Source organism: Notothenia rossii, assembly GCF_949606895.1.
Source record: "Notothenia rossii genome assembly, chromosome: 3".
Taxonomy (NCBI): domain Eukaryota; kingdom Metazoa; phylum Chordata; class Actinopteri; order Perciformes; family Nototheniidae; genus Notothenia; species Notothenia rossii.
The window spans coordinates 26,260,697-26,288,392 of NC_136901.1; the positions used below are offsets into that span (position 1 = coordinate 26,260,697).

A 27,696-nucleotide genomic window follows, 5' to 3' on the forward strand; every position below is an offset into this window, starting at 1 on the left:
ATTTTATCAAAAACATTTGAAGAAGGTTATCACCAAACATTTTAAGAATGTTTTTAGAGAACATTATCCTACCTTTCAGAAGAACGTTCTGGGAACCAAACAAAAACTTCCCGCTGAAAACGTTTTAAGAATAGGAGGACATAATGTTCTAACACTGTTATCACCAAACATTTTAAGAATGTTTTTAGAGAACGTTATCCTACCTTTCAGAAGAACGTTCTTGGAACCAAACAAAAACTTCCCGCTAAAAACCTTCCTCGAACAATGACTGTAACATTCTCAGAATGTTTTTAGAACCAAACATTTCTAGCTGGGTAGTGATACATTGCTGTCTGCACTAATGTGTTACCAGTGTGCAGTGTATGCATACTGAACCCAGTGACATGACTTCTACACATGATCTTTGCTCTAAAGCTACATTTCAACACAGTCACTTCACTTTCTCACATTCTTTACAGAGCACACAAATATATTTGCTTTTGAAACAAAATTCCACACACATTTCTTTGAATACTATAATTCCCCTACCCCTCAAAATTGTAATATTCTAGTATTTTAGAAAGCTTCAGGATCGCCACTTTGAACAATTTGCCAGGACAGCATAAGGTTGACATGCCCTGGTGCCCTTGATGCTATAATGTTGTATAAATAATAATATTCTGTAACCCTTACATGTCAAAAGATAGTAGATCAGTGTAGTTGCGATATCATCATTCAGGCAGATGACCAATCACAAGGTGCTACAGTACAGTATGTGACCACACAATGCGTGACCATTGATCTGACCATGGGTCTATAGTCCTTTGACAGGGTCATGGATCATTTATCCATTGACCAAGCCTGAATTCTTTGAAACTTTATAAAAAGCAGACTCTTCAGTTTGAGTAGTTGCTGGACAGACATTGCTTTCTATATGCTGTGTGCTTCTTTTGCAAAAGCTGACCGAAGGACAACTTTTTGATCAGTTCATTGCAAGCATATTGTCTACCACTAGGGTTGCAAAATTCTGGGAATTTTGAAAGATGGAAACTTTCCATGGGATTAACGGGAATTAACGGGAATTAACTGGGAATTTTCCAAATTGAAGGTTGGCTCTTCATAGGGAACTTACATTTAGTTGGGGAAAGTATATTTTAGCATAATCTTGACTAAAACAAACAGATGCCATTCAAGTATACTTGAATATCCATGCCATAGCACACTGCTTACTGCTGCATGGCTATTGAGACTTTTTTTTTTTCTCTATTTATTTATAGACGGACCATGCATACAAAAACATTAATCTCAGCAAAGAGAAGAGATGCAATATGCCAGATTATAGCTAATAGCTAATTTCCATCTGTGGTCCTCAAACAGGTTCATAACAATCAATAAAAATAATAACATTGCATGATCTCTATCAGTCAAACTATTTTAAAACCTGATTTAAGTACTGCTCAATAAATTAATACATAGTACACTTAATGTACATGATCTCGGTCACTCAAATAATTACAAAGCCTGATTTAAATACAGGTTACGAACATAATACTTAGTACACTTCAAATACACTTAAAAAAAAGGCAGTGTGCCTCAGAGGGATGGTTAGATCTGCATTTGATGAAGATCTGGAGTTTCTGCAACTCTGCTCATGGCGAAACTGAAAAAAGCCCCTCAACGGTGGTGTTGTAGAATTGTGAATGATTCTGAATACCAATCGAACTCGGGAAAATAGAACAAGACTATCAAAACTGAAAAGTTTGTATTTGGACAGTATATTGCAATGATGGTGTTGTAATGACTTTCTATCCATAACTTTTAAGGCTTGTTTATAAAGAATCTCAAGTGGTATCATAGCAGTCTTAGTTGCTTGGTACCAGCAGGTTATACAGTAGTGAAAATGTGATAGTATCATGGCATGCAAAAAGGTTTTCGATGCTTCTGTGGTTAATGAGTTCCTAATATGTTTACATTTGAAAATGTTAGATTTCAGCTTTCTAGTCATGCTTCTAATATGGCTAATGACCACACAAAGGTTCGCAACAGGCTCACAAATGTGAGAGTGGAATAACTGGCTGGCATTCGGGCAAACCTAAGGCTCTTTGAGCCTGACACAGAGCCATCCTCAACAAGGCTGGACAGTGACACTGAAGAGGAAGACTCAGAGTTGGATGTTGATGAGGCCCAGGAGAGCCCATTGACTGAAAGGGTTTAGCAAAAATGCAGAGGATTGCTTGAATGAAGATGTGCATGTTTATTGGGACTTTTTGGAGGGAGAAGGGCTCTTTTCATTTAACATTTTGAATGGGACTTTGTGGGGATTTTTGGACGGGGGGTGCATTTTTGTTAATTTTTTAATGAGTGGGGTTGGGGGGGATGAGTAACATTTAACTCAACATTCCTGTTTTCGTTCTTCAATGAAAATAATTAAAACTTGTTCTATTCTACTAAAAAGATCAGTTGAAATGTCATGTTTTTATTTTTTATTTTGCATCGAATATTTTCAAAATTCCCCGGCTTAACTTCCCATGGAAACTTTCCGGAAATTTACGGAAATTTACCGGAAATGTTCCGCCCCTTTGCAACCCTATCTACCACTGAACTACTTTCACACACATTGTGTGAACCCAATCAAAGCATTTCTACAGGGAAATGTCTCATCAAAATCCACGAGAAGAGGACAGCACAAAAGCATGAGCAACATCCAATCAATTTGCAAGTATTATTTGATCAACCTCGGGCAGATTTATAATAACACAACAAGATTACAATCAAACAAATGTGAGTGTTTGGATAAAATCACAGAAACTGCCCAAAGTCACTGAAAAGTGTAATTACTGAAATGGCTGAAAAAATCCAATCTCTGCAGCAAATGAAGCATGAGGCCCTGATAACGACTGGAAATTACAACCCAGCTGGTCCTCAAGATGCTTTTATTTTTACACTGTTCATCCAGGTACCTAGCTTCGGAGTTATCACTAAAAGGTTACTAATTTTAAACATTTCCTAGCAGTGTAAACACACTGATAAGAGATGACATAGGATTACAGTTATCTAGAAGAGAGAGGGAGGGAAAATTAGCCAACATCTTTAAAGGCCATGTAATGCATCTAACACAGGTGTTTTTTAACATGTAGTTTAGATATCACCAGAATAAAAATAAATAAAAATGTTTAAAGTTTCGTCATAATTAAATGACATATACGTTAAAAACCGATGTTGGTTCCGAAGTTTGCCGAGTACGCCCCCGATCCCTCCCGAACGAGCGGTGACGTCACACGTGGCAAACATTGCCATTTGATCAAATCAGTCCAAATGGCAAGCAACGCGATAACTTCAGACAGCGACAGCGACAGCGATCATTCAAGCTCAGATTCGGTGGGTTATCTGGATTCAGTTACAGAAGTAGAGAGTGAACCAGCTAGCCTTTCACTTCAAGGCATCTTGCCTTATAAGTACGAGCCTCCTGCCCAGCAATCGAACAACGAGGCAGAAACTTGTGAAAGAGAAGCGGATTCCGCAGCCGGCGAGACTCGAATCGGCAATACTGAATGGTAAATTCTGTTTTATTTAATTTGACCTGCACTAAATGTCGATCTTAATTTGTCATCTGTTCCTCACACGTCCGGCAGATATTGTTTTGTTTTTTAATGTTATGTACAATATTCAGGTGTACATGTCAATGCTGTGAAAGCATGCCCACTGCAGATGAATGTGTATGCTGCAGAGAGATCTGGCGGGTGATGGAACAAATAGACAGTTTGCAACCTACTGACCAGATAGCAGAGTCCTGCATCGGGTCGGGTATCCGCGGGTACCCGACGGGTGACCCGCAAAAAAGGTGATTTGCGGGTGGTATTTTTTCAAACGCTTTTTTCCGGGTTCGCTTCTGGGTAAAACAAAGATGATGCGGGTCCGGTTGCGGGTGTTGCATAATAAATATATTTAAACAATAATAATTTAGTTTAATGTTTAAATCCTCAGACCTCTCCTCCGCGGTACCGAGCATAGGCTAATCATAACCTCTGCAGTGCATCTATCTGCTGCTGAGCGCACCACATTCTGAATGGCTGAGGTGAAGCTCTCTATAGCGGAGAATACAGCATTTTCAATAATTCTTCCTCAAGAGCGAAATCCAACGTCTGGGAGGCTTTTGGTGTCATCCTAGATGGAGAAAATAAACAACATCCCAGGCTTTTTGAGCCAAATATGCAACTGCGTGTGTTAATAATTGCACGTTGTCACTGCTTATATATATGCGGGTTCGGGTCGGGTTGCGGATCATGTGCCGGCGGGTCGGGTCGGGTTGCGGAACTAATTGGCAATATGTGCGGGTAGCGGGGCGGGTTCGGTACTGCACGTCACGGGTGCGGGGCGGGAGCGGGTCTTGAAAATCAGACCCGTGCAGGACTCTGCCAGATAGAAGACACCGACGAGAAACCAAGGTGCATTATTAGCCACCCAGGCTTTAGAGAAGGCTGTCTCAGTGTTTGGACACTGAAAATAGCGTATCTTCAATACAAACAACAATACAGAGCAGTTGATGGCCCACTACACCAGTAAGTAAATATTGATTGACCCAACTGCCTATTGCAGCTTTGCTTTCATATAATACTTTTAGTCGCTACAGATATGGTACACTTTTAAAGATACCATTAAACTCTTTCAAGCAGTCAAAAACAGCTTGGCTTTTATTTGTTCTGTGTATGCAAGTTCAATGTATGCTTGGGAAAAGAAACAACTACACATGTGAGGAAATATATAAGAGGTCTATGATTCTGTCAAGCAGTCATGTATAACCTCATATTTATTTTGTACAAGTAAAATACAAATATCATGTCATAAGCCAATTTGTAACCATTGCTACATAATAGTAATACATAACATTTTATTTTTCTCCAAATATATTTATAATCTGTAGCCTATACTTTTTTTTCATTAGGAAGTATCGATATACAGCTTATCGACAGTTTGTACGTTGGTGCTGGGGTGTAGGCTACTCGGCCCAAAAATCAGAGTCCCGCTGCCTGCATGTGCTGTAACCGAGATACGGAAGACTTACCCTGAACCGGGAGGCCGCTATCAGGGATTTCAATGGCCAAATCTGTAATTTGACATAAGTCATGCAGCTGAACTGGTTAAAATGGTTTGATGTAAATAATTTACAAAGTACATCATTTACAATATTATTTTTCCAAAGAAACATGTAAATATAACAACATTTTCCAAATCGCAAATTTGTAAGATTGTATTAATTTACTGTTTGATAAATAAAAAAGGGTTCTTTTGTTAATTTTTCACTTGTAACATTTTATCTTTATTGCAGTGTACATTAGTCTATTTTGGTATATGTGCGAGCCCACAAATAATTAAAAGTGGTAAAAATAATAAAGATATTCAGACGTAATTCATTTTTGGCCTTACTTATTTCACTTCAACTTTTATATATTTCAGTCACTAGGCAAGTTCACTGTACTCTGGTGACATTTAGCTCAAGCTGGCATAACACCTGTAGTAACTTAATTCTGACCCGAGTTTTGTGCACAATCTTCCAGCACCCATGATCAATGTTTATAGCAATCAGGAAACATTCACAGCTCACAACTACACATCGCTTCCCCATCATGAATTGTTAGATAAAAAAAGTTTAGCGAGGTCCGGTTACACATATGTTGAGCGAAAATAGCGGAAGGATACAAAACAAACAATCCAGACGAGGCTGGTGTTTGCCACGTGTGACGTCACACAGCTGGGTTAATGGCTGGCAAGCTTTTCGCTACCGGAGCGGAATAACACGGGAAAGTGGCACACATTTCATGTTATTTGGGGGGTATTTATGGAAAGAATCATTGATGTTGATATGTCAAATGAAACAGTGGAAAGTGATGAAGCGATTTATTAACACAGAATAACATTTATTTTGGACATTACATGGACTTTAAAGGACATTTCTGTCAGATGCACAGATTTGATCTTTTTGTTTATTGATTTCATTGTACATTTTCCTGGCCATAAATACTTCTAGCATATTTTAAGATCGTAAAAATCATCACTTCAGTTTTTTGGCTGAGGGCAAAATGTTTGAAGTTTCTTTCTCTTGCTTAGACACCCAAATACACACTTTCCTTCACTCAACTAAAATGCTCAAACAACAGCCATATCCTAACTTTCCTTTACAAACACAGATAACACTTCCTCCTTAAGCATGAGTATCATTGCACTATGGCTCTCCTTGTTCTTCACAGTCTACTGGGGAAAGCATTGGAGAGTAAAAGACAGAGGAGGGTTGAGGAGGTAAGAGACTGATGGAGGATCGTGTCTGCTGCTCCAGTGGAGAGCCCTGTGGGTGATGATTGGAGCTACATCCTCTTTCATGACCTTCTCACATCTCGTCAACTTCCTGTTCAGTCTTTGTTGCCACCGGTTACACTGCATCTTTTCATCTTTTCATGCTTCTTACTCTCTCACAGCCAGGTGGATTGAGTAGAATAATCTCTTACTCAAGTAAAAGAAAGTCAACATTTAGTCTAAAGAAATGTGGCCCAAGTAACAGTTCAAGTGTAGAAATGTACTTAATGAAAGTAGTTCAGTTAAAATGTATTTTTGAATGCGTTCACACCTGCCTTGTATAGTCCAATTGAATCGAACCCTGGTGCGTTTAGCCGCTTGGTGCGGTTCATTTGGGTCGGTGTGAACACAATCCGAGACCTCTTAAGTGAACTAAACAACCGGACTCTGGTCCGCTAAAATAGGTGGTCTCGGAGTGCTTGCTTGCGAACTCTGGAGCGGTTCATTGCTGGTGTGAACGCAGTCCGCACCAAAACGTATGAAGCGTAGTATTTACGTGTCACAAGAACGCAGATATCTTCAAAAATCTTGAGCGAAAGAGTATTTCAAGACATCCGCAGTTGTTTAGTTAAAGAGTGGAGCAAAATGAAGTGTTGAACAGTGTCATGTAAAGTAAAAATTATCCGTCAGCTACATAAAAGTAAGAACACCTGTCGTCGGTGAAACGCCCCTCCTTACTGCAGAACGTCTCATTACTGTATATATACAGTATATATATGTGTTATAATGTTTTTTAACGGACGTTGTCTGATTATATAATCATATGCGCGGGTCGCTAGTGTCTGTTGATCTCCAGATTAACAGCAGCATGAGAATAACCTGCCGAAAGTAGGCCTGTCGCGATAATCGATAAATTGACTTATCGTACGATAAATAAAAATGGACTCGATAACTTTTCTGAGCTCGATAAATTGCCGTTTACATAAAGATGTGACCAGCATTTTAGCCTGGAGCGCTGTGGCTGCCAGGCGCGCTGTGAGGGGCGGGGCTGACACACAGCCAGGTCAGGACACTCCGCGTGCACGTGCAGAAGCGTAGCAGCCAAATTAATAATATAGCGACAAGCGGGAGACAACGTGTGACTTACTCGCGGGGAATTTAAAGTGAAATGGAATTGGTTACAAAACCTAACTACACATCTCGATTCTCAGGCGAACCTACGGGCTTGAATGAGCCGGGCGGTGTGTCGCATTGGTTTAAAAAAGGTAGCGACAAAAGCAGGCAATACCACGCATTCTAAACCACCTAAAACACAACCACCCCATTCCGTTTTCCCAGCTGGGAGCAAACACGGCAGCTGGAGAGCCCCCGCCCGACATTGCAAACATGTTGGTGTTCCTTGCTCGAAAACTTAGAAAAACAGATTTGGATATGGCCTGTTGAGGCATCTGGGTGTTTGACAGTGGACTGTACACTTGACTGTTGTTTTAAGGAGTTTTTTTTTGCTTGTGAGATAATGTGTGCTCATATTTATTTATTTATTTATTTATATATATATAAAGAGAGAGCTCTGTTTTCCAGCCTGACTCTATTTAATTGATTGTTTTGGTTGTGTGTGATTTAATTAATTTATTATAATTTAATTAATTTGTTTTATTTATTATATATAATTTATATATTTTAATATTATTTCACATTTCATTTGCAATGTTGAATGTTCAATAACAAGTTATGTTTGAAAGGATGTACTTGAATTATTATTATATATTATCATTATGTCTAAAATGGTCTTAAAACGGCGCCGACAATATTATCGTTTATCGCAATAATTTCCATAAAAATGTATCGTCCAACAAAGTTAATTATCGTGACAGGCCTAGCCGAAAGTGCCGATGCCCCATGGCGGAGGCTCCGGTAGAAATTGTCGGGATTTGCGTTTTTACCAACGGTTGAACAGCATTTCCGTGCACATGACTTGTGTTTAAATTTTATAGTCCGTTTGAGTTTTGCCCGTGTGAACAGTGTGAATCTAGACTGTATATGGTGACTGTATAGTGTGAACGCGAACCGAACCTTCTGAAAAATGAAACAATGTAACAAACTGTCGTCTGGTGCCCACCAGAAAACGGACTATTAGGTGTGAATGCACCCTAGACAGCACTTTGCTGCCTTACGGCCCGTCTACACTACAGGCATGAAAAAATCTTGAAGCTGGGCGTGTCTGAAGCTTGGCGATTTTTTGCGAGCAACCAATCACATGAATCTCCCGCCCCCGACATACAAAGCAATAGCAATGTTAAAACGAAGTAAACTGGATATAAACTCTCCAAACAGGCGAAAAAACGACCAGTTTCACCCCCTGTTTCTGCCACCTCCCTCCATGCCTGGTTCCTCCGGTTTGTATCCCGGTAAATAGTTCCGGTCGTAAAGAACCGGGTGATTTGCTACCGTCATATCTCGTTTGGAATATGAGGAAATGAACTGCGGTCTGGCTCTCCCAGCTTGCACGCGGTTTGATTGGCTGCGCTTGCACTGGCGGGATTTGCATAAACGGGATTTGCATAAACGGGATTTCATTGGCTGATGCCAAGCATCGATGCCGATAGATGCTCGTGATGCTTGCAAAGCCATGCCATGCTCCCCACAATGCAGTTCGGCGAAGATTCAAAATCTTCTACGTCACCCCATTCAAGTGAATGGGCGAAGCGTTGAAAGCATTTTTTGATGCCTGTAGTGTAGACGTACCGTATCGGCATCAAAAGTTGAACAATGTTCAACTTTTGAGGCTCGATGCTTGGCATCAGCCAATGAAATCCCGTTTATGCAAATCCCGCCAGTGCAAGCGCAGCTGGAGCAAGCTGGAAGAGCCAGACCGCAGTTCATTTCCTCATATTCCAAACGAGATATTACGGTAGCAAATCACCCGGTTCTTTACGACCGCAACTATTTACCGGGATACAAACCGGAGGAACCAGGCATGGAGGGAAGTGGCAGAGACAGTGGGTGAAACTGGTCGTTTTTTCGCCTGTTTGGAGAGTTTATATCCAGTTTACTTCGTTTTAACATTGCTATTGCTTTGTATTTCGGGGGCGGGAGATTCATGTGATTGGTTGCTCGCAAAAAATCGCCAAGCTTCAGACACGCCCAGCTCCAAGATTTTTTCATGCCTGTAGTGTAGACGGGCCGTTAGTCAAGCAGCCGCGGACATATATTATTTTCGCGAGCACTAAAACGGCACTCGCACGAGAGCAATATTGAAGCCTGCAGGGGAGAAACATGCCTTGAGCATGTGCAGCATCAACATGAGCTCTCCTTGGTCTCCTGCGCTCTCGCGAGCAATTCCTGCTCTTCTGCTCGTGAAACTCTGGCCTGCTCTCGCGTGCGGAGAAATGTTAGGAAGTGGGCGGACCGTGTCCCAGTAACGCCAAATCTAATTGGTTACACCCCTCCTCTTTTATGATTGGCCGTTTTCAAATGAAGAGGGATATCGGAGCGGGAAAGCCCCGCAGAAGAAGAATGGCTGACGACAAGGAGGTACGTACAAAAACCGGTACTTTTAGCTATGCATATAGAAAATAATGGTTTAACATAACTATAATTTTATCTGCTTGACGGGCATTTAAGATATTGACATTGCATTATTTACAAGCCACGGTATAAGAAGAAAGTGACACAGCTGTCTGCCCGCAATAATAAAAGTTAGCTAAAGTTAACTGTTAGCAGATCTGGATAAACAAGACGACATGTCTTTGCACTGTGATTGTGACAATCAATTTGACTATTTCTTGTTTGTGTCTGTTTTAGATAGATAGATAGATAGATAGATAGATACTTTATTTGTTACTGTAACAAGTACAGTGAAATTACATCGACTCAAAGTCAAAGTGCCAGTGCGCAACAACAAGACAATAATTTAAAAACAGCAAGACAGTATAGACAGTAAAGGAAGACACGATCCATTTACACTTGAAGCGTTATTTGTCTAAAGTGTTCATTTATGTGCATTGTCCCTATTGAAATAAATGATTAAATGAAAAATGCTATCTATTTGAACAGATAGAGTTACAAAATGCTGCCAGGCGTGTCGTTGAGTTGCTGAGAAGTGCCTTGGCTGAACCAACTACTCAAAATCGTAAGTGAAACTAGGGGGAGATCACTTGTATTCACAGATTCATCTAATGGTCAGTCGTTTACAAAAATGCACAGCTGCAGTCATGGCCGGCGGAAGCACACCGAGGTGTTTCAGTGACAGTTTTACCAACCTATATTAAAACCAGAGTGAAAAACTGAATTTCCCCATGGGGGATAATTAAAGGTTCATCTTCTTCTTGTTCTTCTTCTATTTATTTTCAGGGCTTGTGACTATCTGGGTAATGTTTAATTAATGAAGCCTTTATATATTCTAACTACTTTACGTATTTAGTACTCAGTTCATTTAGATTCTAGGGAATCATAGACATCTTTAAATTGTGTTCACAGATGAAGTACAGGTTCAGGGAGAGCAGGTGGAGGTGGGCAACAGACAGCCTACTATACAGGGACAGCAGCAGTCTGCTCTTGGCAACAGGCAGCAGGCTGGGACAAGGCAGCGTCAGGCAGTCCAGGGGCAGAAGCAACAAAGGACCCCTGGCTTTCCTTCTGAAGCAGGAAATACAGTGGACCAAAATATGGCCAGGTTTGGATCCATTAGGAAATAAAGATAGTTCTGAACTGAATTGCCATTGTAATAACTCGGCAATTGACTATAATTCAGGGTATTTTTTCATAGAAATGAACGCTCTTCAGATTGTTTAGAATGAATATATTGTATAACAGCTTCTTAAATGCCTCTCTGACACATTGTTTTCAACTCCTCAGGGCTTTCCCCGGCCTATTCAAATCGGGTAAAAGTTATACCCCATCTCCCAAAAGAAGGGCTGTTAGGTCAACCCCAATCCAGTTCTTTCTGCTCAATAAGAGCACAGAAAGAACACCAAAGTCATCGGATGAAATGGTCCTTCTCCAGGCTGGACTTGGCAGGAGGACTCTCAATATCCCCGAAAATGCTGACCACTCCCAGGTAAGATAGAACAAATAATAAGGGAAGGAGTCAAGACAATATAAGAAGCACTTTATTGATCCCAATTTGGGGACATTTTTTATGTATTACTGTAGTTTCCCAATCCACTGAAGTACTACTGGTCACAAATCAGCTTCAACAGTGGTGACATGTGTGGAGGGTTATAGTTCTAACTGCACACTTGTTTTGCTCTTCCCACACAGATATCATATATACTTATGGAATCATATTCCAAAATGGTACCATTGGAAGGGGCCTGGATGCTACATAAAGCTGCTGGTAAGATACAATCTCCCTTATTAAATTCAACTGTGGTCTAGTATTTCTGCAGTTAAATCCTATTTATACCCTCTATCTTCTCCTACAATAGCTGCTCTTATAATAGCTCATTAATGCCCTTGATGGTTAGCATATTTACCTACCCTCTTGTTTTTAGCAATCGATGAGAAAGCCTAACACTGCAAGTGTGCATCTTGTTAAAATCAACTGCCTCCCCTAGAACATTCTGTGCATTAAATAACATCAACTTGTTTGTATTCCCACATAGGAGGATCAGGTCAGCGGAAATTAAGTGTTTTGGCACCTGAGGCAGAGGGTTACACAGGGGCCTACCTTGCCAAAGCTTTAGGTGGAAAAGGCTGTCTCTATATAATGCCCATCCAGGACACTTTGGACACCTCCCCCTTGCCCTACTCATCGAAGGAGTTCGAAAATATGCCAAAAGCCAGATGTACCACGTGTCATCTAAGCATGCCTGTCCAGCTGTTGGCTTTACATGCACAAGAGTGTGAACCAAGCAGCTGTTCTGACCGCATGGATCTGGAACCGGTAATGTTATTCCACAAATAACTATGCAGGATCATTATCATCCTGAATCGACAGCTTTTTTAACTGGTTACGATTTTCAGGATCTGGACCCAGATTTAGATGAGTCTCCAGCTACAAGCAATCCTGGGAATGTAAGCTCACTAATATTGTAGGTGTTTGTTTCTAAACAATTTTCATTGTATGTGTCATTAATTGGCAGTCTTTCTACATTTTATTATAGGCTTCTCCAAGTGTGCTCCCGTGTAGGACCTCCTGTTCTAAAATCGATATTAAGGTAAAATCAGGGCATTATTTATTAATTACATTATTGCAGATGATGAAGGTTTCTGCGTCTCAGTAATTCACTTGAATATTTGCTCTGCTTTTCTGTATTTTTAAAGGTGGCCTGTCCATTGTGCTCAGAGTTATTTCCTGAGTATTTGGTTGAAATACATGCCAACACTTGTAGAGAAAGGTTTTTTTTTCTCCTATTATGCACATTCTTTATATACTTTTTTCTTGCAGTGTTAGATATTGTAAACCATGATTAAGGCATTCCCCATTGAAATATTTTTTCCCTCATCAGTACATTGCAGTCGACACAAATTATCGATTTGGAAGAACATGCCAGTGAAGAACTGACAGGGCGAGAGAAAAGGTAATATGCTTAAAGTCCATGTAATGTCCAAAATAAATGTTATTCTGTGTTAATAAATCGCTTCATCACTTTCCACTGTTTCATTTGACATATCAACATCAATGATTCTTTCCATAAATACCCCCCAAATAACATGAAATGTGTGCCACTTTCCCGTGTTATTCCGCTCCGGTAGCGAAAAGCTTGCCAGCCATTAACCCAGCTGTGTGACGTCACACGTGGCAAACACCAGCCTCGTCTAGATTGTTTGTTTTGTATCCTTCCGCTATTTTCGCTCAACATATGTGTAACCGGACCTCGCTAAACTTTTTTTATCTAACAATTCATGATGGGGAAGCGATGTGTAGTTGTGAGCTGTGAATGTTTCCTGATTGCTATAAACATTGATCATGGGTGCTGGAAGATTGTGCACAAAACTCGGGTCAGAATTAAGTTACTACAGGTGTTATGCCAGCTTGAGCTAAATGTCACCAGAGTACAGTGAACTTGCCTAGTGACTGAAATATATAAAAGTTGAAGTGAAATAAGTAAGGCCAAAAATGAATTACGTCTGAATATCTTTATTATTTTTACCACTTTTAATTATTTGTGGGCTCGCACATACCAAAATAGACTAATGTACACTGCAATAAAGATCAAATGATACAAGTGAAAAATTAACAAAAGAACTCTTTTTTATTTATCAAACAGTAAATTAATACAATCTTACAAACTTGTGATTTGGAAAATGTTGTTATATTTACATGTTTCTTTGGAAAAATAATATTGTAAATGATGTACTTTGTAAATTATTTACATCATGTGAAACCATTTTAACCAGTTCAGCTGCATGACTTATGTCAAATTACAGATTTGGCCATTGAAATCCCTGATAGCGGCCTCCCGGTTCAGGGTAAGTCTTCCGTATCTCGGTTACAGCACGCAGCGGGACTCTGATTTTTGGGCCGAGTACACCCCAGCACCAACGTACAAACTGTCGATAAGCTGTAGGCTATATCGATACTTCCTAATGAAAAAAAAGTATACAGATTATAAATATATTTGGAGAAAAATAAAATGTTATGTAGTACTATTATGTAGCAATGGTTACAAATTGGCTTATAACATGATATTTGTATTTTACTTGTACAAAATAAATATGAGGTTATACATGACTGCTTGACAGAATCATAGACCTCTTATATATTTCCTCACATGTGTAGTTGTTTCTTTTCCCAAGCATACATTGAACTTGCATACACAGAAAAAATAAAAGCCAAGCTGTTTTTGACTGCTTGAAAGAGTTTAATGGTATCTTTAAAAGTGTACTATATCTGTAGCGACTAAAAGTATTATATGAAAGCAAAGCTGCAATAGGCAGTTGAGTCAATCAATATTTACTTACTGGTGTAGTGGGCCATCAACTGCTCTGTGTTGTTGTTTGTATTGAAGATACGCTATTTTCAGTGTCCAAACACTGAGACAGCCTTCTCTAAAGCCTGTGGCTAATAATGCACCTTGGTTTCTCGTCGGTGTCTTCTATCTGGCAGAGTCCTGCACGGGTCTGATTTTCAAGACCCGCTCCCGCCCCGCACCCGTGACGTGCAGTACCGAACCCGCCCCGCTACCCGCACATATTGCCAATTAGTTCCGCAACCCGACCCGACCCGCCGGCACAAGATCCGCAACCCGACCCGAAGCCGCATATATAGGCTACAAGCAGTGACAACGTGCAATTATTAACACACGCAGTTGCATATTTGGCTCAAAAAGCCTGGGATGTTGTTTATTTTCTCCATCTAGGTTGACACCAAAAGCCTCCCAGACGTTGGATTTCGCTCTTGAAGAAGAGTTATTGAAAATTGTGTATTCTCCGCTAGAGAGCTTCACCTCAGCCATTCAGAATGTGGTGCGCTCAGCAGCAGATAGATGCGCTGCAGAGGTTATGATTATGCTCGGTCCCGCGGAGGAGAGGTCTGAGGATTTAAACATTAAACTAAATTATTATTGTTTAAATATATTTATTATGCAACACCCGCAACCGGACCCGCATCATCTTTGTTTTACCCAGAAGCGAACCCGGAAAAAAGCGTTTGAAAAAATACCACCCGCAAATCACCTTTTTTGCGGGTCACCCGTCGGGTAGGCCCACCCACGGATACCCGACCCGATTCAGGACTCTGCTATCTGGTCAGTAGGTTGCAAACTGTCTATTTGTTCCATCACCTGCCAGATCTCTCTGCAGCATACACATTCATCTGCAGTGGGCATGCTTTCACAGCATTGACATGTAGCCTACACCTGAATATTGTACATAACATTAAAAAAAAAAAACAATATCTGCCGGACGTGTGAGGAACAGATGACAAATTAAGATCGACATTTAGTGCAGGTCAAATTAAATAAAACTGAATTTACCATTCAGTATTGCTGACTCGAGTCTCGCCGGCTGCGGAATCCGCTTCTCTTTCACAAGTTTCTGCCTCGTTGTTCGATTGCCGGGCAGGAGGCTCGTACTGATAAGGCAAGATGCCTTGAAGTGAAAGGCTAGCTGGTTCACTCTCTACTTCTGTAACTGAATCCAGATAACCCACCGAATCTGAGCTTGAATGATCGCTCTCGCTGTCGCTGTCTGAAGTTGTCGCGTTGCTTGCCATTTGGACTGATTTGATCAGATGGCAATGTTTGCCACGTGTGACGTCACCGCTCGTTCGGGAGTGATCGGGGGCGTACTCGGCAAACTTCGGAACCAACATCGGTTTTTAACGTATATGTCATTTAATTATGACCAAACTTTAAACATTTTTATTTATTTTTATTCTGGTGATATCTAAACTACATGTTAAAAAACACCTGTGTTAGATGCATTACATGGCCTTTAAAATGTACCTGTAATTGCTTATTTTAAACAAAAACGTCCTGCAGTTATTGTGTTCACTATTTGTGTTAATTGTACTGTTCATCGGTTGCCCTGCATTGTTATTGTTATGCCTTGAATATCATTTAAAAGACGCCACTTTACATCAGTCAGGGGTCGTCAGTTTACTCAATGATACAAAAGGGGTCTCTTAAGGGAAAACGTTTTGGATCCAGTTGTCTAATCAACTTCTAATTGTTTCCTTCAAGTCTTGCTGAAGCCATCGAAACACTTAGTGGACGAGTGGACACAACGACACTCTTTAATGTTACTGTCACTAGGGAGGACATGTTTGAAAGGGGTTTAGGGCAGTGGAGACGTCAGAAGAGGTCTTCTCCCAAAAAAAACCTTGTGTCTTTCATTGGAGAGTCTGGAATTGACCAACTTTTTACAAGACTTCATCCAACACATTGAAGAAGAAGGTGATACACAACTTTGCATCATGATGGTTGCAATGAAACAATGATAACTAAAGCAGGACTGGCTAATGAGGTTTTCTTCTTCAAAATATCCACATAAAAAAACAATTTAAAAACAATAGCCATATTTATTGACATTGCTTAGGTGAATATATGCATTTCTTTGTATTCATTTTCAACTTGTTTTTAGAGGAAGAAAAGAGCTTCGTGGTTGAAGAGAGGGGGACCCCTGTGAAGATAACAGAGAGTGATGAAAGAGACTCAAGAGAGACAGAGTCTACAGGTGAAGCGGCAAAAGATGAAGAGGAGATGAAGGAAAAACCCAAGATCACTGTTGGTTGCTTCCTTCAATGGCTTACGGGGCAGGCACACGTCCCCATCACCTCAACAGAGAGAGAGATGTTTAAAATCATAATTGAGTTCGACCATGATTGCAGCATGCGCTATGGTACACACACGGTATGCTTTCCCGTAGTGAATGCATGCTCCAACTCCATTACCTTTCCGACAAGGCACCTCGGCTCATATCCAGAGTTCCTGAGCATCATAACACAGGCTGTTATGAGTAGCAAGGAGTTTAGCCGCTCATAAGAGTCATAGAATCGATGTTTTCTGGGTTAGCGTTAGACAGTCTTTATTGCACTTTATTTGACAAGGTTTTCATTTGTTTTCATTTGTTCAAGATGAGAATACAGTCAAACTTTCAAGTGACATACTGTTCTAGTCAAAATGTTTTGGAAACAAATGGTGAAGTTGGGGAACCATTATAGTTTTGAGCTGTATTTTGTGTCAATTGTTTCAATTTAATGGAATAAAAACCCAGTCACCAGTTGTGCCAAGTAACTTTACTCTATCCTGAAATCGGCATCATGACTTATTTTACTCTTGGTACTTAAGTAACACTTTGAACACAGGAATTTTACTTTTACCTCATCTGTGTCATTCAAGGGAGCTGTATTTCTTAAGAGCCACATCTTTCAGCTACATACTCACGGCAGAGTAAGTACAGTTCCTTGACCGGAGTGTTTGGGTCAATTTGCTGAAATACTGATTGAAGTTCAGTTGTGTCTTCTAGACTCAAAGGGCAGTCGAATTCGGGGACGAAATCCCTGCATCCTCTTCTTCTCCATCGTGGTCAACATCAATTTTCTAGTCAACATCTGGCTCCTAATAACCATAACAGAGGTTTTGAACACTTTGGTGAAATAAATGTCTTATAAACAATGTGGAACAATGACATCAAGTAATAGTTTGTGTTATTTTTGCAGTTAAAATAACACAAACTGAATAAAATGCCCAGAAAATGGTCATGCCAAGAGTAGGGAAAGAAAGTAATCTTTTGACAATGTATATTACACAGAGTAAATGGTAAGTAATTACTATCGTGGGATTGCCCACAGTACTGAGTATGTAAGTCGCTTTGGATAAAAGCGTCTAACAAGTGACATGTAATGTAATACTGAAACGAGATCAATACCTCTGGGCTCTCCGGCTGATCAATGTTTGTCTGCATCAGTCCAAGTTGCCATAACTGCTCTGGACATTGGTTCCGTTCAGTGCTGAGTGGATGATGGTTCCAGACAGCCTTCTGTAAAAATCCCCAAGTCCATCTGAAGTCGGGGAAGAATTATGTAGTGCACACAGAAGAGGTCGTCTGTTGATGATTTGTCGAGCAGACCATCCTCTTCGAGGGAAAGCAGTATCGCAGAGTACTTGTTGATGACAATGACTCGTACATCACGCCAAAGACGCTCAATCCTATGGATGAAAATACATGGTTTAGGGAAAACCAGTTCAAGTGATCTATTTTCATGCTGGCCTAGCATGGGTTAAGTGCAAGGTGCTTGGTCTACACATCAGATAAGTTCACCTCACTAATTAAGTTACTAGATATGCTGCAATTTACCTCTGGTTATGAACACTTTTACCAGAGATGAAGCTTCCACGGTCGGTGCCGCGAACCGAAAACATGAATCTCTAGATCTGTACGTTTTCTACTCCTTGGTCTCCTCTGACCCTGAAATGTACACAGTTGACCAAAGGACTGTCAAAGATAATACTCATCCAAAAGTGTCACAGTATTGATCTAGTTCTCCAAAGAGTGCTTTTTTCTGTGAATTCACCTTAAAGGCACTCCATGTCTTTGTGTTGCCTCTAAGAAGAAGCCATAGGCTGTTGACGCACGGTTGTTGGTCGAAGCACCCAAGTACATTACCTGCAGAAAAGCAGAGAATATTTAAGAATAGGGCAATTACACACAATAACTAGGCAACATTCTGTTAAACTGTGTATTATAGGGAAAAAAAGGCAGAGATTAAAGAATTCCTGTTGCAATAGAAATAAGCAAACAATACTGTATACAGTATACTGACTCATAATACTTGTGCAGCAAAAATAGGCAATGCACAAAATCTCCTTTATATCTACTTTGACTTTGCTGCTTCCTTTTTAGTCCATACACTTTCTCTATTTGGACCAAATTCCTTAAGCAAAGCCAGGACACAGCATTGGGGCCTCTTTTTTGGTTTTAAGTAGCTAGTCGTAAACTCGTACAAAAAATACATGTTTGTATAATGTGTGTCTACTGAAGTGAAATGCAGTCTTACCTTTCTCGAATACCCGTCCACTCCACCAAATAAGACAATGTTATAACTGGAAAACCAAAGAACAAACTATTATAGCACTCTGGAATTGAAACACTGATTCTCCAAAACTGGGACATTACAAAGAGATTATTTCTTAATCACTTAGCGAAATATAAATACCACTACCGTATCAATTTGTGGTTGGTATCCACGTGCACAAGCGACAGAGGCCCTCGCACTGAATATGTTCTCCTCACAACACAGCCCAGACTAGCTAGTCTGGAGAGGATGCCTATGGAATCCACTCGATGCATTGAGGCAGCCATTCTTGTCCATTGTACACGTAGACCAATGGATAACAACCGTCCTTTGACCATTCGGTATCCAGCAGTGGGCATGTCATTCTTGATGGATATGACCACGTTATCCAACTCCTCATCACTGATAGAGCTATACATTTCTGAAATAGATACGCCAAACTCTCTCATCCTTCTAAAGACTGCGCTGGAAGAAACACCTAGCAGCTTAGCAATGCAAGGCACCGATAGGTTTGTCCCCAACAACCAACTGCTGCCTCTCAATTTCAAACTTAGGACGTCCTCTTAGACCAATAACTGATCCCACTGCTGTATTTGGGGCTTCTGAATCTAAATATTGCCTAAGTAGTCCAAACAGCTCTTGAAGAGCTTGGATTATTCCTTGCGGTATGTCAACATGTCTCGAAAGTGCTTGCAGGAGGTACAGCTCCTGGCGACATGCAAACTCCAGGAAATCCAGGTCAAGTGGTGCTCGAATGAGTGCAAGTTCAAACTTCGACAGGAGTCTCTCCAGGATCTGCCGTTTCAGAATATGCTGTGAAGAAAAATAAAGTATTAAATAGTATTTAATTATGTTTTTAAGAAATGTGGTAAATCTTTATTGAAACAATTATGTCAAATACAGAATAAGGCACATAAACATCATCATAAACATTCCAAAAAATAAGCTGAGGGCATTTGAACAGAAAAAAAAGAGGTCATTCAGAAATGAAAGTGCCAAGAAACTTGCAAAATTCTTGGGCTTTTTTACATTTGCATCATTTTATACTTTTTTGTATAGTATTATTTATTTGAGAAAGGCAATAAAAACTGGGGACATTTTGAAAAAGCGACATTTGTGAATAAAATATTTTGCTAAAGTAATCAAAATTATTAATTCCAAATTCTGTTTTTGAAAGCTACATTTTATATTATCATATGTCAAGACGGAAAAGTTAATTGGTTCTTAATTTTATAATAGAATTGTTTGAATACTTTTGAAAAATATGTATAAAAATGTATTATCTAAAAAACTCAATCCATTTATAAGTAAGGACAGCTCTTGTGGAATAACCACAGAATAAAGAAGCATGCCTTTTATTAAAAACAATCATTAGTAAAGTAAAGTAACTTACGTGAGACGTTTCCACAGCCATATTTCATCACGTTGGAGGTTGGAGGGAATTCCTGGTTCAGGTTTAAATCCAGACAACGGCCAATCATAAAAGAGGAGGGGTGTAACCAATTAGATTTGGCGTTACTGGGACACGGTACGCCCACTTCCTAACATTTCTCCGCGCGCGAGAGCAGGCCAGAGTTTCACGAGCAGAAGAGCAGGAATTGCTCGCGAGAGCGCAGGAGACCAAGGAGAGCTCATGTAGATGCTGCACATGCTCGAGGCATGTTTCTATGGAATCAAATTAGGGTCAATAATATTCACAAATTATTTCACAGTCTGCAGTTGTATATCACCTGTTGTGCGCATGTGAAAATATTTTGTGCATGTGTAAAAAAGTTTTGTGCACACAGATATAATTTGCTCGTGTAAAAACATTTTGCAGCTGTAGAAATATTTTGTGCGTGTGTGAAAAGTTTTTGCAGATATAATTTGCACGTGTAAAAAAGTTTTGCAGGTGTAGAAATATTTTGTGCAAGGATATTTACAACAGTGAGGTTTCACAAAGTCTGAGATACGGACACACACATTTCCTATCTGTGTGTGCGAACCTGAAGTTACAAGCTACAAGCTGCTATTTACGAGTACGAATTTTGACCCTGTTTTTACGCCTGAGTATGCTAGCCAATCAGCACGTTGCCCACTGACTAGCCAATCGGGACGTAGCCCACTGACCATCCAATCATAGGACACAAGGTTCTAACGCGTTCGTTTTGCTGACCTGCGCCACTTGGAGCGTGCTTGCGGGAGTCAACATGGAGGAGCCCGAGGCGAACTCTTGTGGGACACAGGTGGGTTAATTACATGCTACCACGGAACATGCCACTACAGTTTTAATTAACTAACGTTACATCGTAATTAACTAAATATATCAAGACAGCTGTGCGTGCATCCCTGAGTTACTTAAATTGTATATTTAACGCTAGCTAGTTGATGTGGTCTTTGCTATTGTCTTAGCTAGCTACAGTCTGTTGGCTAAATTAACGTTTGTTGTTGTTGTGCCGTTTGAATAAGTAACGTTAATGTTAAAGAAATTAATGCAACACTTTTGTCGGGTGCTTCCTGACATAATGCCCCGGGCATTTAATATGGAGAGGAAGGTAACGTAACGTTAGTTAGCCAAAGGTCGAAAAGGTTCAGTTTCCAATCCGACTTGTGTTCACGTCAGCTGGAAAATAAAGCAAGTGAACCGAAAAGGAACGGTAAAGTGGGCTAACCATACGATCTTCATAATCAATAATAAATAACTGTATGGCCTACTCAACACAAATGCTCCTTACAACCCGCTGCAATAGACGATGAGCGATTCATGTTTTCTTAAAAATCAATCAATCATATACTCTACAGTATATGATTGATTTATGTATTAATTATTTTATTTGTTAAATATAATTCTATATTTTTTTCATATACTCTACAGTCCATGCATTATACTTTTTTGCATGAAAAGGGCAGAACTTCAAAAGCTTTAACCTGAAACACATGCCTCACTACTCGAGTTCAGGCCAAAATTAGCCTTACTTCATTCATTTAAAAGACCAATCAGCAATATTTAGGACACAAATAACATATTTATAACAATAAATGCTCTTCCTCAGCTATGTTTTATATAATGTAAACACAAGCAGTATTGTAGCCAAAGATAAACATTTCACTATACATTGTGCGGGTCATCTTATGTAGGCGCCGACCACATCATGTTATTCAGCACAAAACCACAAAAAGGGGTCTGGCGATGGACACGAAGATTATTTCAATCATCAAAGGACTTGGTGGGACAAGATGTGGTGTGGATACATCAAGCAATTAATACCTTTTTATTTTGCAGATATGGTATGGTAATATTTGGTGGAATTGATGGATTTTTAAGAAAGGTTAGTGCCTCCTGGAGTTTATTTTACAATTGACCAAAAGTGAATTGATATTAAATGCCATTTTTTAAAGTTAATTATCACGCACATACAGTATGGGGTCAGTATTTAATTCATTAATAGGTTATTTGAGTACTGTGTTTCTGTGGTGCTTACTTTTTCCTTTCTATAAATGCTCTCATATATCATGTACCTACAAGTAGCCAATAACAACAAGGCGGCTTCAACAGCTCTGCAGTTCTTCCTTGAGGCTGTGGACAAACACGGATTTCCATCCAGGTAACAGGCTATTTCTTGTTTTGTGTGTGTTTTTTTTACATGTAAACATTGGATTATTGGAAATACTGAATATGAAGAAAAATGTCAGGTGCACTTGATACAGTTAAAAGAACACTGATTTGTATCAGTCTAGGCCATTTTATAAAAATAAGGTAGACTTTTGTCACGGCAGCCGTATTGACATGAACTAGCAGGTAAATACAGGTTAAATTAATTAAGTTGATTAAGGTTCCATTCTATTTAGTGCAGTAGAGCCTTTCCAGTGAGCCAACATGCACAATAGCAGCACCCTGACTGTTTGATCTGAATGGAACAGAACATTAATTAGTATCACTGGTAACACCTGTGTTTACCCTACTATTTTATGTCAAATTGGCTGCTTTTCAAAAAGGTCTATAGGCCTACATGATCAACAGATTTTTCACTAAGTTTTACAAGAAAAGTTGTAAATTGATAGTTGGGGATATAGTGCCTATTAAGCAAAGGCCCAGGAAGCCCTAGCACCCCCTATATGTCATTTCTGAAACAACACTTTACCAGTGATGACACTTATGGGGATGGCCTTGGAATGAGATTGGATTATTCATTCCTTGTTTATATTACTTTACATGACCTCATGACATATTTCCAATATTATGTGTAGGTCTTTCCAGTGATGTGCCCATAAAGAATGTTTCAGTCTCATACTAAAACCTCTTGTTTCTGTGGTAACAAAATCTTTAAAACTGCTGGTTCCCTGGGGGATTAGCCAGTAGCCAATAGTGAAGCTTGTTAAATGGCTATAGCTGTACTTAGAAAACTGGAGATACAGCCAGCTCTAAGAGGACAGAGATTCAAATTTCACATTGTCAAATTACTTAACATGGTATCTGTATGGTTGTACATGTCAAGGGTCAGAGGAGACCAAGGTGTGGAAAATGTGGACATTGCCAGACATATGTTTGACGTTCGTGGGTGTGGCAGGGGAAGCTTCATCTCAGGGAAAAGTGTTCATAATCAAAGGTAATATCAGTGTATGGTTGTAGCTTCTGTCATAAAGCTTTCTTTGGTCGAAATATCTTTTGCTAGTGTATCGCTTAATAGTGACGTGCTGCCATTAATTATGGTGCTAAAAGTTGTTGCTGAGATTAATGTACATATTAGTGTTATTAGGGATGGGGAAAAATCCATTGAGTTACTATTTGCATTTTTTGTTGGTGTGATAATTGTTTACGGACTGCATTTATTCATTTATTTTTGTCAACTGTCTTTCAGGATAGAGCGCCTGTGGCGTGACGTGTGGAATGTCGTGTCAAGTATTTATTACGATCTGCTCCAAAGCTTAGAGGAGGATGGCCTGCTCGACCCAGCAAATTGCACACACCTTTTCTGTGCTCAGTATGTCTTTCTGCCCCAAATTCAGGAAGATCTTGACACATTCACAGATGGCTGGAATAACCATTCACTCCGAACAGAACGTAACCTCACTCCTAACCAGCTGTGGGAAATCGGGAAGAGTCAGAGCCCTGTCAGCCCTCCTGACAACTTCGAGGTAAAGGGGAAAAACTGTTTTGTAGTTCTGTGTTTTATTCACCATTGTGGAGGAAGCCAATGTTAGCACACCTTGCTTTCTTTTAGAAGTCATAACAATGTTAGTATTTGGTTATATGTTTATTTGACAAAATCCTTACACTGTTCTTAATATTATAATGAAAATGCAACACACGGGAACTGGAATTTAGCCTACCAGGACCACTGTGTTTCACTTTACCAGGCATCTTCCAATAGTACACAGCAATAACCATATGCATAATCAGGCTACAGCAGAATTACAATTTGTGTCAAAGCCAACAATGGGCTATGCAACACAATGTAACATTGAGTTTCAGTTGCATAGAATAGTTTTGTTGATATACAAAGACATAGGCCACAATCCGAAAAATGTAAAACTAACCATTTTATTTTTCTTTGAATTTGTAGGCCTCAAAAAGAATATTGCAGGAAAAAAAGATGCTGACTTCTTTCACTGGTAAATTAACACCTGAAAACTGCAATGAATATGCAGTGCACTAGTCTATTTAGTCTGTACAAGGATAACATTTAAACTAAATAAATGGCTTAATAAATTACAGTTCAGTAATGCATGTCAAGTGATTGAAATCTAGTTTAGTGTTCATGTCAAGATTGACAAAACAACAATTTAATCAGTGGGGTGGAAATAATTTAATAATAAATAATGGACTGTATTAGTAATTTAGAATTTGTATTTGTTGGGAGCCAAATGATTTCTAGAAAAGGTTCCTGACCACTGTTTTAGGGTGTCATCCCATGTAATTATTTTTAACAAACCCGATTACTTTTTTATTTCAGGGGATCCATTTTCCATATGTGGAAATTGCAGACATGGATCAAATTGGAGTACAGGTTCCTGAACTGGCATCTCCCCTGGGCATCGAAGAACTGGAAGGACTGAATCAACTTTTTAATCCTACTGCTCCTTCATTGTGTTTTGGGGCAGACATCTATAGTGCTGTAGTTCACTACATAGAGGGTGTCCTTGAATCAAGTCAGGAAGCATAAGGCACAATGCATACTAACTTTCAGCAGTGGAAGAAGTATTCAGTAATTAGTTGCATATAAATCCTTTATATCCTGTTGGCTAGTTTAATCTCCATCAATGCATCATATTCTATAAGATCATCATGTGTTTGTATCTTTGTCTCTGTCCTGTGAAAACCACGTATCTCTACAAAGTCAGAAAAACAGCCTGTTTTCAGCTTTGTGACGACTACTTTTCAAGCTGATCCAAGAGGCTTTTTAAAGAGTTTATTTGGCTGAAGAAGAATTTAAGTAACACTTCATCCTTCAGTTGATCACAAACATTCAACACCAACACATCTGGAGATACGTGGTACTTTTGTGGGGGTGGTTGGGTAGAGGATGATGATATGTATATATATATAGGGCATGACTGTTATATTCTCATTTTGAAAAGGAAAATAAATGTATTTCAATTTTAGAGGCCTACTTTATTTGTAGTAACCTGAAATGTTACTGAATTAATGAATGGAAATTACTTTGTTAGCCGCAGAACATTTTAAGGTATATAATATAATAATTCAAATTTTGATTGTTGTGAAAAATGTAAAATGTGGGTAAATTGAAATGAGGCAAACATCCAAAGTCACTGGTCAATGGTTTATTTCTTAGAATCTTTGGATACAAGAGCTGTAGGATTCAAGTAAATACATCAGCAATAACAAGTACTGTAATAGACCATTTTCAAAATATTGACTCTATTAACAGAATGAATGATGCCATTGGTTACAACTACCTGAACCAGGTGCCAGAACTACATATGGCACAATCCAAACAGCCCTTCCAACAAAATGCAGTACAAAAAGAGTACCAGGCAAAGGTTATAGTATCTGTCACAAAATGTCATGTTCAAGTTCAATTTTGAGCTGACCACTGGAACAAATGAAGTAGTAATAATCTCAAAAGGTTTCGTTTCTGTGAGTCGATATTCTTAAAATGGAGATCTCTTTTCAGGTGAAAGAATACCAAAGACAAAATCCCTTTTTACACCAATGAACAAAAGCAGAAGCTCCATAACACTGAAATAATGTTTTTTTTGCAACAGAATCATACTGATGAGCAGTATCTAAACTAGACCAAAGCCTGTAACATAGGTTGCAATGCAGCTCTCCACATGCTTGGAAAAGTCCTCATAGTTTTGGAAGTGCCCAGGTACATGCAATGTGCCAAAACATGTGTAAGACTTCAGGTACGCCCCCTTCACAACTCGGACCTTCAAGGTGTCAGTAGGGATTTCCCACCCCACCCAGAACTTTGTCAGCTGTTCGAGTTGGGATGGAGAGGCTGCATTCAAAGACAACAAGAGGTTGTGGAAATACATCAAATAAATGACATTTGCGTTTTTAAAGATGAGCTGTATTTTACTGCTTTACCATGTTGTTTTATATATAGGTAAATGGAAATACTTTGTTGGGATAGTACTGAGCCCAAAAAAGGAGGGTGGCACAAAGTAGTATTAGCAAAGACCACATCAACTAGCTAGCGTTAAATATACAATTTAAGTAACTCCGGGATGCACGCACAGCTGTCTTGATATATTTAGTTAATTACGATGTAACGTTAGTTAATTAAAACTGTAGTGGCATGCTCCGTGGTAGCATGTAATTAACCCACCTGTGTCCCACAAGAGTTCGCCTCGGGCTCCTCCATGTTGACTCCCGCAAGCACGCTCCAAGTGGCGCAGGTCAGCAAAACGAACGCGTTAGAACCTTGTGTCCTATGATTGGATGGTCAGTGGGCTACGTGCTGATTGGCTAGTCAGTGGGCAACGTGCTGATTGGCTAGCATACTCAGGCGTAAAAACAGGGTCAAAATTCGTACTCGTAAATAGCAGCTTGTAGCTTGTAACTTCAGGTTCGCACACACAGATAGGAAATGTGTGTGTCCGTATCTCAGACTTTGTGAAACCTCACTGTTGTAAATATCCTTGCACAAAATATTTCTACACCTGCAAAACTTTTTTACACGTGCAAATTATATCTGCAAAAACTTTTCACACACGCACAAAATATTTCTACAGCTGCAACATGTTTTTACACGAGCAAATTATATCTGTGTGCACAAAACTTTTTTACACATGCACAACATCTTTTCACATGCGCACAACAGGTGATATACAACTGCAGACTGTGAAATAATTTGTGAATATTATTGAACCTAATTTGATTCCATATATTTTTCCCCTGCAGGCTTCAATATTGCTCTCGCGCGAGTGCCGTTTTAGTGCTCGCGAAAATAATATATGTCCCCGGCTGCTTGACTTGTGCTCGCGTGGATCTCATATGCCCTCGCGATTTATGACAGAGATTTGCCGCCATACACGCAGCTGCTACATGCATGCAACACACACACACACACACGCACACACACACACACACACACACACGCACGCACGCACGCACGCACACACACACACACACACACACACACACACACACACACACACACACACACACGGAGGAGATAGCGGAGAGAACGCGCTCCGAGGTGTGGTTAAACTATAGCCTTGTCGATGTGGACAATGCTCGTTAACAAAAGTGCAATAAGAGTTTAGTATGTAAGGGCGGTAACACGAGCAATTTGTCAAAAACATTTAGCAAAAGTGCACCACATTCAGACGGAGAAATGCACCGGGTTCGACTGTCTTTCTTGCAGCTATGTAGCCCCATCCACGAGTAACGTTTCCACGTCAGGTGTTATCATGGGTGTTATGTATGCTAGCAGCAACACACGGAGTTAACTGCATTATACGAACATGGGCTAATGATTAGAGATAACTGAGTTATTTATTTTGTTAAAGTTTCA

General features: G+C 39.7%; 3 protein-coding genes across 9 annotated transcripts; 2 read left to right on the plus strand and 1 right to left on the minus strand.

Moving 5' to 3' along the window:
- Nucleotides 1–9,262: 9,262 nt before the first annotated feature.
- Nucleotides 9,263–16,938, plus strand: LOC307034149 (uncharacterized protein). 7 transcript variants are annotated; one of them, XM_079672916.1, is made up of 12 exons: nucleotides 9,263–9,801; nucleotides 10,324–10,399; nucleotides 10,621–10,637; nucleotides 10,747–11,326; nucleotides 11,530–11,605; nucleotides 11,874–12,154; nucleotides 12,235–12,285; nucleotides 12,375–12,428; nucleotides 12,535–12,608; nucleotides 12,720–12,791; nucleotides 15,897–16,109; nucleotides 16,297–16,938. In XM_079672916.1, the coding sequence occupies exons 4-11, from the start codon at nucleotides 11,063–11,065 to the stop codon at nucleotides 16,099–16,101; spliced, it is 1,077 nt and encodes a 358-aa protein (XP_079529042.1). In that variant the 5' UTR covers nucleotides 9,263–9,801; nucleotides 10,324–10,399; nucleotides 10,621–10,637; nucleotides 10,747–11,062; the 3' UTR covers nucleotides 16,102–16,109; nucleotides 16,297–16,938. The 7 variants fall into 7 exon arrangements, with proteins under 7 accessions (XP_079529042.1, XP_079529038.1, XP_079529041.1 ...); XM_079672912.1 differs by lacking the exon at nucleotides 10,621–10,637 and having other exon boundaries at nucleotides 10,747–10,942; nucleotides 11,125–11,326; XM_079672915.1 differs by lacking the exons at nucleotides 10,621–10,637; nucleotides 15,897–16,109 and having other exon boundaries at nucleotides 10,747–10,942; nucleotides 11,125–11,326; nucleotides 12,375–12,430; nucleotides 12,538–12,608.
- An 866-nt stretch (nucleotides 16,939–17,804) lies between these two features.
- LOC307034175 (uncharacterized protein) lies at nucleotides 17,805–19,228 on the minus strand. The gene is made up of 5 exons (XM_079672949.1): nucleotides 18,878–19,228; nucleotides 18,713–18,758; nucleotides 18,230–18,321; nucleotides 18,013–18,123; nucleotides 17,805–17,864 (listed from the first exon to the last, which is right to left on the minus strand). Exons 1-4 carry the CDS (start codon nucleotides 19,177–19,179, stop codon nucleotides 18,084–18,086), a joined length of 480 nt encoding a protein of 159 aa, XP_079529075.1. The 5' UTR covers nucleotides 19,180–19,228; the 3' UTR covers nucleotides 17,805–17,864; nucleotides 18,013–18,083.
- A 2,845-nt stretch (nucleotides 19,229–22,073) lies between these two features.
- On the plus strand, nucleotides 22,074–26,960 carry LOC307033255 (uncharacterized protein). The gene is made up of 4 exons (XM_079671659.1): nucleotides 22,074–22,314; nucleotides 23,206–23,316; nucleotides 23,569–23,845; nucleotides 24,664–26,960. Exons 1-4 carry the CDS (start codon nucleotides 22,208–22,210, stop codon nucleotides 24,871–24,873), a joined length of 705 nt encoding a protein of 234 aa, XP_079527785.1. The 5' UTR covers nucleotides 22,074–22,207; the 3' UTR covers nucleotides 24,874–26,960.
- Nucleotides 26,961–27,696: the final 736 nt, after the last annotated feature.